Here is an 11,200-nt window from a genome sequence, read left to right as displayed (position 1 = left end):
TTATGATTTGTGTAGTTATTTGGTACAATGTTCCTAGAATACGCATATTGAATACCCTAAAGATCATCTGAAAATTCTTTTGGAATTTGAAATTTTTTAATTTCTTCTTTAATTGTTTCATCGCTTCTTTCTTAATACCTATAACCAAGAGGGGGCACGGGTGGCCCAGTCGCCTAAGGCGCCGCGATTCGCTGTGAGGAGTTGCGTCCCTTGGGCACGCCAGAAACCTATGATTGTGGGTTCGATTCCCGGTTCGCCCCAATTATGTTTCTAGGTTTGTCAGCACCATACCCGTGCTCGTGGGTTTCACCGAAGTGGTAAACGTCTAAGACCTGCATCACTTCGGGCTTTCCTCCCACATTAAGCTGACACGCCGTGATATAACTGGAATACTGTTAAAAGCGGCGTTAAACCCAACTCACTTACTCACTCACTATAACCCAGAGTCATTTCAAAAAGATCGCCAGTGCATGAACTTGAGTGGGCGGAGACAAAGAATTAAGGCGTCTACAAAACATGGCCTACATTAACTAACCTCGAGAAGAGAAGGGTAATTGACCTCGAGAAGAGATGGAACAAGAAGAAATGCATTAAGTCGAAAGGAGATCATAAAAATATGTCCCAACTGAGGGCAATATTTCAGCTCTTTGCATAGGAGGCTCAAAACATTTTCATTCACGCAACATGTGGAAAGAAAATTGAATATTCATCAAATGAACTAATCACTTGAAGTCCTATTTACTCTGAACACTCTTATCACTGATCACTATTTTTGTTCTTATTCATGTACGGTGCACAAAGAGTATGGAAGAAAGTAAAAACCGGTTGGAATCACCAATAGAAAACGGATAATATATATGTTTATCGCCCGGAAGGGGTGTAGGTTGGTTCTGCCAATACCTTTTTGGTATATTGACCAACTACACCTGCAGCTTCGTTCGCAAAAAATGTTTGGGCTCATCGATAACAAAATGAATATGTTGATTAAATGGATTTTTTTATTTAACCAAGAATATTGTCATCTTGATCGGAGGGTGATCATTTCTTTTTCACGTAATAGAATGCAGTTCAGCAGTAGCATGTATAGTCATTCTGAAACACCAGCCAAACCAAAGGTCTGTGATAATTCAGGTGTGTGCATGTAGTCTAAGTGATTATCACGAATGAATAACGAAACAAATCGTGTCGATGCATCACTGGTCACAAACATTGACTCGCCGATCATTTTCAAAACTTTGTCTAGCTTTTTCTAAAGACTAATTTCGTCTCAAGAACAACATGTATCAGTAAACTTGAGTATACTGAACGTGTCAAAATTTAACTTCGCACTGACAATATCTCAAGAATTAAGCAACAGAAAGTTCGTAAATTCAACCAAATGTGAAAATAAAATTTCGAACTTCTTTTATTTTATATAAAAAAATAAATAATTTCCGTCGTTTGTGTTCCACACTTATAGTCTAGATACGATGTTTTAAATATGTCATAGAGTCATTTGCTTGTTGCGATGCTGATGTGTGCATACAGGAGTTATGTGGCAGTATAATTATGTCAAAATAGCAAATAAATATCGCATTTCGCACGACACGATAACTGTGTTAAAATCCCGTAATACTGACTGATAATCACACGTTAGATGAGAGATGAATCAATACGTATACGCAATATGCATAAGTTCATTCTGGGACAAAACACAATCACAGATGAGAATTTTTTTCCTGTCTGAAAATAGATCTGATCTGATTATAGAGTTATGATGCGACATAACTTATGTGACAATTAGTGTGTTCTAAGGTAAGATAAAGTAAACATCCCATGATCATGTGACAATAACAACATTGACAATATATCATGCCCTCAAAACACCTATGTTTTGAAGAACACCTTTTTTCCCACGATCACCACATTTGTACGGAAGCTTTTAGGGCCATTTGTTTTTTTGTTTTTTTCGATACTATCTTGAAATTTCAAGATACAAAATTGAAATTTCAAGAAACTAAGTTGAAATTTCAAGAAACTAAGTTGAAATTTCAAGATACTATCTTGAAATTTCAAGATGCTAAGTTGAAATTTCAAGATACAGAAGTTGAAATTTCAAGATAGTATCGAAAAAATGAAAAAACCAAATGGCCCTAAAAAGCTTTCCGTACATTTGAGTCACTGCTCAATAAAACGCACAACGGTCAGATACGGTATATTGTTCAGATCTACTGATACTGCTTAATGTCCTCGACGTATGGCACTGTAGTGTACAAGAAGGTGACATTGACTCTTCATTGCCATTGTATTCTTACCTCGAAACAAACATTTTACTGGTTCCCCTTGTTCGTTCAGAACGTCATCATCTTGAATTCAAGGATGTTTCCAGGAAGCATTTTACCGTTATTATTCCACGAACACCAGTATCCAATTACACTTGTATTTTCCCGAAAAAAACCATTTCAAAATAGACGATAAACAAAATAGAAGATAGCCTTCTATGTTCATAAATATATAACTGCCACGTCATTTTCATCATCTAATAATATTACTCAAAATACTTTAATATGCCAGTCAATTTGTATTTAGTAATATATTTATATGATATATTGTTTATTCCCTTCTCTTCACATTGCAATACATTCAGGGAAAAGGAAAATAGAATGATCAAATATGGGTACAGCATTTGGAAATTCGAAATATATAATTGAGACCTTATTTATGCAGTCTCATACAGATGGAACCATACAATAAAGACTTTGTATTATCTATCGACGGCGACTTTGTAATATTATGAGATAATGACAACATTCACACTTCAGGCAGATATTAGGATTTGCATTTGAACAGTACATTTGTCAATGACAACAAAACCTAATTTGACATGTCCAGAGAAAGAGAAATAAACAGGTAAAACCAAATATATCCAACAAATATATGTCACAGGACATACCTGCACATAGTGATGGGAGCCATCTTCCCGAGGCAAGGGACTATAAAAGTTCAGTTTCCACCCTCGCCGAAAATAGATCTGATCTGATTATAGAGTTATGATGTGACATAACTTATGTGACAATTAGTGTGTTCTAAGGTAAGATAAAGTAAACATCCCATGATCATGTGACAATAACAACATTGACAATATATCATGCCCTCAAAACACCTATGTTTTGAAGAACACCTTTTTTCCCACGATCACCACATGTGTACGGAAGCCTTTTAGGGCCATTTGTTTTTTTGTTTTTTTCGATACTATCTTGAAATTTCAAGATACAAAATTGAAAGTTCAAGAAACTAAGTTGAAATTTCAAGATACTATCTTGAAATTTCAAGATGCTAGGTTGAAATTTCAAGATACAGAAGTTGAAATTTCAAGATAGTATCGAAAAAGAATTTAAAAAACAAATGGCCCTAAAAAGCTTTCCGTACATTTGAGTCACTGCTCAATAAAACGCACAACGGTCAGATACGGTATATTGTTCAGATCTACTGATACTGCTTAATGTCCTCGACGTATGGCACTGTAGTGTATAAGAAGGTGACATTGACTCTTCATTGCCATTGTATTCTTACCTCGAAACAAACATTTTACTGATTCCCCTTGTTCGTTCAGAACGTCATCATCTTGAATTCAAGGATGTTTCCAGGAAGCATTTTACCGTTATTATTCCACGAACACCAGTATCCAATTACACTTGTATTTTCCCGAAAAAAACCCATTTCAAAAATAGACGAGAAACAAAATAGAAGATAGCCTTCTATGTTCATGAATATATAACTGCCACGTCATTTTCATCATCTAATAATATTACTCAAAATACTTTAATATGCCAGTCAATTTGTATTTAGTAATATATTTATATGATATATTGTTTATTCCCTTCTTTTCACATTGCAATACATTCAGGGAAAAGGAAAATAGAATGATCAAATATGGGTACAGCATTTGGAAATTCGAAATATATAATTGAGACCTTATTTATGCAGTCTCATACAGATGGAACCATACAATAAAGACTTTGTATTATCTATCGACGGCGACTTTGTAATATTATGAGATAATGACAATATTCACACTTCAGGCAGATATAAGGATATGCATTTGAACAGTACATTTGTCAATGAGAACAAAACCTAATTTGACATGTCCAGAGAAGGAGAAATAAACAGGTAAAACCAAATATATCCAACAAATATATGTCACAGGACATACCTGCACATAGTGATGGGAGCAATCTTCCCGAGGCAAGGGACAATAAAAGTTCAGTTTCCACCCTCGCCGAGCTAGGCTGGAATTCCGGAGTTACATTTTGGCTGGTCTATTCATAGCCCAATCCAAATCGCGTAACAAACTAGACATCCGGTTCGTAATCAACAAAGATTTCAAAGTGCAGATTTCTGTCGACTGCATGGTTTGCAAAATATGTGTACCGCCAACTGGGCATCGACAGGTATTTTGCAAATCTTTTCATGTTTTTAATCAAGGTGCTCAAGTTATCTGATGCACTTCGCGAGGTAAGGCCTGTTTTATTACAATACAGATCTTGAGAATCGATCAGATGATCTTGACTGGGCGCCACCATTTTGTTTAAAGCAATTGCAAGAGACAGAACAGGTTGAATCTGATTGGTCAATAGGAGGGACATAGAAGGGACATAACTCGTTAAAGCCAATAGTGGCGCTACGATCGAGCCCAGAAATTCCAACCCAGTTCCGCAAGGGTTGGATCTTGACTTTTATAGTTAGATAACTCCCTGGCCTCAGGAAGATGGATGGAAACCAACATGTAAGTGGTATGAAAGAAACATTTCTTAGTAATGCATTGGAATGGGTGAGTGAGTGAGTAGGGTTGACGCCACCTTTCAGCAATGTTCAAGCAATATCAACGTGGGAGACACCAGAAATCAGCGTCAATCATTGAACGCATGTGGAGAATCGAACCCGGATCACAGACATAACAAGCCAACACTTCAAGCACTTTGATTCCCAACCGTCCTTAAGACACACCACCTACTAAAGGATTTCAGCATTACGTTTTGATTACATGATGCATTTTAAGAGAACCATGTAAAAAGGGTCTTTAATTCTGATTCGTTTCCTTACCAATTCAATCAGAACCTTGTAATGCGAATAAATAAAGCCTTATGAGTGGATGTATATGAAGTCAGTTTTTTCATCTCCAAGATTTTTCATTGAAGTGGGTCAGTTGAAGAATCTAAAGACCCACAGTCAGTTATAGTATAAATAATCGAGTCTGGACCAGGCAAACCAATGACTTAGCAAAAAATAACTATCCACATGACACATTATCAGCAACGTTACTCATCCTGAGCCTATTTTGATAACAGCTTCAGTCCCCATTGTAATCGGCCCTTACATTACACAGGGAGTACCTGAATAAAAGGTAAATGTGTGTTGACAATTTGTGTTTTTCGTACCCCAATAAATCCAGTATTATTCACCTCAACAGATACAAAAATTACATTCACTGACATTTTTGTTGTATTTTGACCGAAAAAAAGCAGTTTATTTGCAATCAGTTTACTTGAGAATGTTGCATTGTTTATTCAACAAAATGCATGGTTACCGACATGTAGGGGGGATGATACTATTAACTTGATAACGTTTCCAAATGTTGTATATGGTTAGGACTGAAAGAACAAGGCAATCATGTGGCAAAACCAGGAGTAAATCCCTCACAAATGGGTCACATATCAGTGTCTTAAGCTTATCTGACGAGACAACAAGCACAATATCTTTCAGATTCGAGGCCTCGTCTCAGTGGAGGCAGGCGTGAACAGTTGTTTCATACACGCTAAAACGCAAGTCACGCATGGTAACAACGTCTTGCACACGTGAACTCCCGCCACATCCTTGCTTGTTCTGTACTTTGCTTCAACTATACAAAGACCCTTCTGAAGGTCGTCTTCGAGCGGAAGATGTCCCCCGTGTTGCCAATGGGGATACTGAGCCTCTCTTCTCCGGCCTTGTCTCTTGACTGTCTAGCATACTTCTTTGTCCGGTGGGAAAACAGTTCAGTTCAACTTCCGTTTCCGGTACCAAGCTGCCCCTTCTCTTCGGCTTCCGGTGACGTCCGGGCGAAAGGATTGCTTGATCAGACATTCGTGGGCTAATGCTTGGGTTCATTTTCAGGATTCTGGGGACAGATAAACGGATTACTGTAATCATATCTTTGGATTGAAGTCAAGGTAAGTTGATCTGTATGAATAATAATGTTTCATGTATGGGAACCTTCGTGCATTATGGATACCACTAAGTATTTTAAGATTAATTGTTTGATAGGCATGATTTCAAGTTGACGGATGACAAAGTAGACACAATTTATGGACAACACTTTTTTTAATTACTGTCAAGGCAACGTTTCGGCATAGATCCTTATACCGTCGCCTTCTCAGTAATTAAAGAAGTTGTTATACATTAGTTGTGTCTACTTTGTTATTTTAAGTTTGCAACAGCCTGACAGGAATACATCAAGCACAGGCCTGTAGGAGCAGGAGCTCCACTATTTTTCCCACCGATATGTTTTGGTCAACAAATCATTACAAGGAAACCGTTGCTCAACCTCCCGGAACCATTGGTATTCATCTAACCGAATTTAGAATCAATATAATTTTATAGATTGAATTATATGCTTTTTCCCTTTGCCTTTTGACTTGACTCTGGTGAAGATTCCGAATCAATCCCATTGACAATGGGACTCATCTCTTGTTTCCCCCACTACCCCATCACCACTGAGCTACAACAATGTATGCCCCATCTCCCTCTTCTATAGACCGGGTTCGATTCCCGACATGGGTACAATGTGTGAAGCCCATTTCAGGTGTCCCCCGCCGTGATATGTCTGGAATATTGCTAAAAGCGGCGTAAAACCATACTCATTCACTCACTCTTCTATGGGCATGAAGTGTTTATGCTTATCAAGACAGACGTCTGCAAATGGTCTGCAATTTGCAGAAACTGACAATCAAGAAATCATTCGAAACCGGAACTTGGCGGCCTTACTTTGGCGTCTCCTAAAGTTTGAACCTTAATCTCGTGAAACTATTGTAACATCTACTATAAGTCTAATAAGCCTGTAACAATGACAACATTCGGACTTCAGGCAGAAATGTCAACGGTTTGCATCATATGAGAACCAGAGCGATAAACACGGTATACAAATTCATCAACTACATCCCATAACTACATATTCTAATGGTGGGAAATAAGGGACGTAATATATCTTGTACAGCACTGAAATAGTGAAATGTCATTGGAAGGAAATGTGTTGCTCTCATTTACATCTTGAAAAGAACGTAGAATCAATGCTCATATCCAAACATGCCATCAGTGGAGAGAGTCCAATAACTTCCCGTATAAGGGTATAGAAGTGGGTTCCTTCAAAATTTCGAAATTTTCGCGCTACAAATTTCCCTTTGAATTGCCTCGGATTTCACTTACGAAGACTGGAAATATCTGCAATAATTATATGTTACTATTTATATGCTAGTGTTTGGAAGCGAGCTAATTGGTGGCAAATATTAACAATAAATTGTTGTTCAGTGTGTATGATATGAACATATATTATTTACAATACAACTATGAAACTATGACTCACTTTGAATCAACCTCCGATGGTGGTGGTGTAGGTGTCCTGTTCGCCCCTGATCTTTCTTTCTGGAGAGACGCCACGCGAGAGTTTACGAGAATGTCTGAACAGAAGAATGTAAATACAATGAAAAGTGACCTGTGAAGATCCGGGGTAGAATAGGTCTTCAGCAACCCATGCTTGCCGTAAAATGCGACTGTGCTTGTCGTAAGAGGCAACTAACGGGATCGGGGGGTCAGGCTCGCTGCCTTTGTTGATGCATGCCATAGTATCCCAATTGCGTGGGTCGATGCTCATGATATCAATCACTGGATTTTCTGGTCCAAACTAGATCATTTACAGACCACCGTCATATAGCTGGAATATTGCTAAGTGCGGCATAAACAACAAACCAAACCAAACCATGGACGCGAGTCATCTAAGCTATATAAAAGTTGGTATAAAAATTGCCATCCGTCATTGAGCATAGCTGAACACGGATATTAAAATCAGCAGAGGTCGTTATAGAAATATACAAGTTCTGAAAACAACAGATACGTTACATGAGGCTTACAAGTGTGTGAGTGAGTGAGTGAGTGAGTCGGGTTTAACGCCGCTTTTAACATTATTCCAGTTACATCACGGCATGCTAGCTTAATGTTGGAGGAAAGCCCAAAGAGGTCTCAGACGTTTACCACTTTAGTGAAACCCACGAGCACGGATTTGGTGTGGGCAAACCATAAAGGGGCGAACCGGGATTCGAACCAACTATCATAGGTTTCTGGCGTGCTCAAGGGACGCAACTCCGCACAGCGAATTGCGGCGCCTCAGATGAGTGAGCCACCAAGGCATCTTAGGCATGACGAGGTCCTATGACCATCGATTCGAATTTGCCTTGGTTATGATCTATTTGAGCACTTAGAGGGGTTTCATCAAAAGGGTAAACGTCTACGACTTGCATCGCTACGAACTCACACCCCACCCCAACCCCCACCCCCACCACCACCCCACCGTCCACAGTAAACTGACGCCTTGATATAAGTTCACTAATAGTGGAAGCAATGTTAAACCAGCTCACGTATGCAATGAATACAGGCACGTCACTGTGACCCTTGCTAATTAAATTGGTTGTTTCAGAGCGCCTATATCTGTCCGAGTCACCGCGGCATGTATCGACGGAATAACCTACCTGGCCTGGGTTTGTGTCCCCTCAGGGGTCCTAGGCTACCTCCCCGGTGAGAAAGAGGAGATTCCATTGTCTCGAAAGACCCAAGGAGTCTTGGCGAGGTGGAAGGCGAGGAGGATGGGGATGGCCCGTCCGGGAGCTTCAAGGTGGGTCTGTCAGGGAGCGGCTGCAAGCTGTGCGACCGACGGGCAACTCGGGGAGGCTGGAGAGGTCACATGACATGATTAGTTGACTATTGTAAGGTGAAGTGCAGAATGGACACTGACGTCCAACATACAACATGGTTTCATAAATTAAGTCTGTATCCCTCTGAAGCACTAGACCGCCTCCGTGGTCTAATAGTAGAGCGTCCGCCCGGAGAGCGGAAGGTCCGGGGTTCGATCCCCAGCCGCGTCATACCAAAAGACGTTTAAAGATGGTAATTGGTGATATCCTGTCTGGCGCTCGGCATTAATTATAAGGGGCTAAAACAAGGACTGGTCGGCTCGGAGTCAGTATACTGTGTCTGAGTGGGGTATTCATGTTAAACTGCAACATGGCATCTCAGTGTGCTAGCACTATAAATCGGCATCAGTCCGGACTAGTACAAGCAGCCACACACACACATACACGTGCATGCACGTCGCTATAAAAGTGCAATAATCTTGGACGCGACGTTAAACCCCATTTCACCTCACCACCTCTGAAGTACTAAGAGATAAAGGTTGATGAACGTCAATGGTGAACATCAATAGGGAAGCCAGCATATACTTGGCACTGATAGGTGATTAGCAATAGACAATGGAAGCCAACACTTTACAGTAATTAGCGCTGATTGTTCAATTTGCCCATTGCTATTTCCTTTCTTTTAATAATGTGCTAACTAACCCCGGCCTCCCGTTTGCCCATTGTAAATTACGAATCAATGATAATATAAGTCCTGGCTTCCAGTTGCCCTTCATAATCACCTAGCAGCGCTAATTACTGTAAGGTAGAAGCTTCCCTTGTTAAGTTCTTAATAAATTTGTTGTTCTTACATGTACATATATATGCTCTCAGCCTCATATCATTCATTCAACTGATGAAGAAGTGAGTATGTACTCCGAAACGTTATGTTCCTCATAATAAAGAAGTCGACATTCATAAATCTCTTCATTATGTGTATCACTTCTAAATGCCTTTCAAAGAAATTAAGAACATGTTTGTAAGGATGAGTATGATTTTGATATTTGTCTAAACCTAGATCCCACATCTATTAAATGATAGCTAATGACAGCTTATGAGGCATATATATCGTTGTTAGTATCCCGTAACGCTGATGCTATTTTATAGAAAGGACACAGTATCTTTTGATGAATGAAATAAATATGACCATAATCACTAGTTGATGACTCGGTTTGTTATGTGACATGTGACTGAGGCGGTGGCAAACACAACGTGTAAATAAAGTGAGTGAGTGAGTTGGGTTTAACGCCGCTATTCCAGTTATATCACGGCGTGTTAGCTTAATGTGGGAGGAAAGTCCGAAGTGATGCAGATCTCAGACGTTTACCACTTCGGTGAAACCCACGAGCACGGGTATGGTGCTGACAAACCTAGAAACATAATCGGAGCAACCGGGATTCCAACCCACAATCATAGGTTTCTGGCGTGCCCAAGGGAGGCAACTCTGCACAGCGAATCGCGGCGCCTTAGACGACCCGGCCACCCGTGCCCCCCTCGTGTAAATAAAAGTGACGGAGCCGCTTCCATAGACATTTATATATAATGTCAACGCCAGTCTCCATTATCCGACGAAACAGATTCCATTTGAAGTAAAAGGCAAAATAGCGGTGAAAAGAATATGAATGGATCACTGAAAACCAGCGATGTCACCAGTGTTCGCGAAAAGGGTGTGTTTGATGCCGGACACTGCCCAGCTGCACTCCTGCCTTGCGGCGGTTGCATGTAAACAAACAGACTATCAAGTGATGGACATTAACTCTATAACGCATTTACTGATCTTGTTAAAAAGATAAAAAAATATCTTAATTTTGAATTCTGCCAGAAATATCTGCTAAAAGCAGAGCCCATTGTACCATTTCGAGTGATCATAAGCATGTGGTTATGAATCATTATCAAAGAGTGATGGTACCAGGTGTTCGCGGAAATGTGAGCGTATCCTGCACCACCGGGGGCACCCGTCACAAACACATGCAAAGGCAAGACACATATTTACCTGAAAAACATAGGAACATAACGGTACAGTGAAACTAGAGAATTGCATCGACATCGTTTTGGTCACCGATGCATCAAATTTGGAAATGTTTTTCACATTTCTATCATAAGACTTTTTGAAAGCTTCACTAAGGCCGTTGTCACTCCGATCAAACAACGTTTTAGCAAAGGCAATATGACGCCCTTTAACATCCTCGTAGAAGTAGCATAATTGATTGCACCTCAAAAGTTGTGAAATGTAGCCATCAAAC

General features: G+C 39.8%; 1 protein-coding gene across 1 annotated transcript in view; it reads right to left on the bottom strand.

Moving 5' to 3' along the window:
• Positions 1-4,562: 4,562 nt before the first annotated feature.
• LOC124150955 (ankyrin repeat domain-containing protein 55-like) overlaps positions 4,563-11,200 on the bottom strand; it is a 34,976-nt gene continuing 28,338 nt past the window's right edge. The window contains exons 10-12 of the mRNA XM_046523168.2: positions 8,757-8,955; positions 7,598-7,691; positions 4,563-6,136 (exon numbers count right to left, since the gene is read on the bottom strand). Of these exons, the coding sequence (XP_046379124.2) occupies positions 5,875-6,136; positions 7,598-7,691; positions 8,757-8,955 (555 nt within the window). The 3' untranslated portion in view covers positions 4,563-5,874. The remainder of the gene's footprint in view (positions 6,137-7,597; positions 7,692-8,756; positions 8,956-11,200) is intronic.

This window comes from Haliotis rufescens, unplaced genomic scaffold, assembly GCF_023055435.1.
Source record: "Haliotis rufescens isolate VD_foot unplaced genomic scaffold, xgHalRufe1.0.p SCAF_12, whole genome shotgun sequence".
Taxonomy (NCBI): domain Eukaryota; kingdom Metazoa; phylum Mollusca; class Gastropoda; order Lepetellida; family Haliotidae; genus Haliotis; species Haliotis rufescens.
The sequence above is the reverse complement of the archived record's forward strand: the minus strand, read 5'-3'. Positions and strand labels throughout refer to the sequence as shown.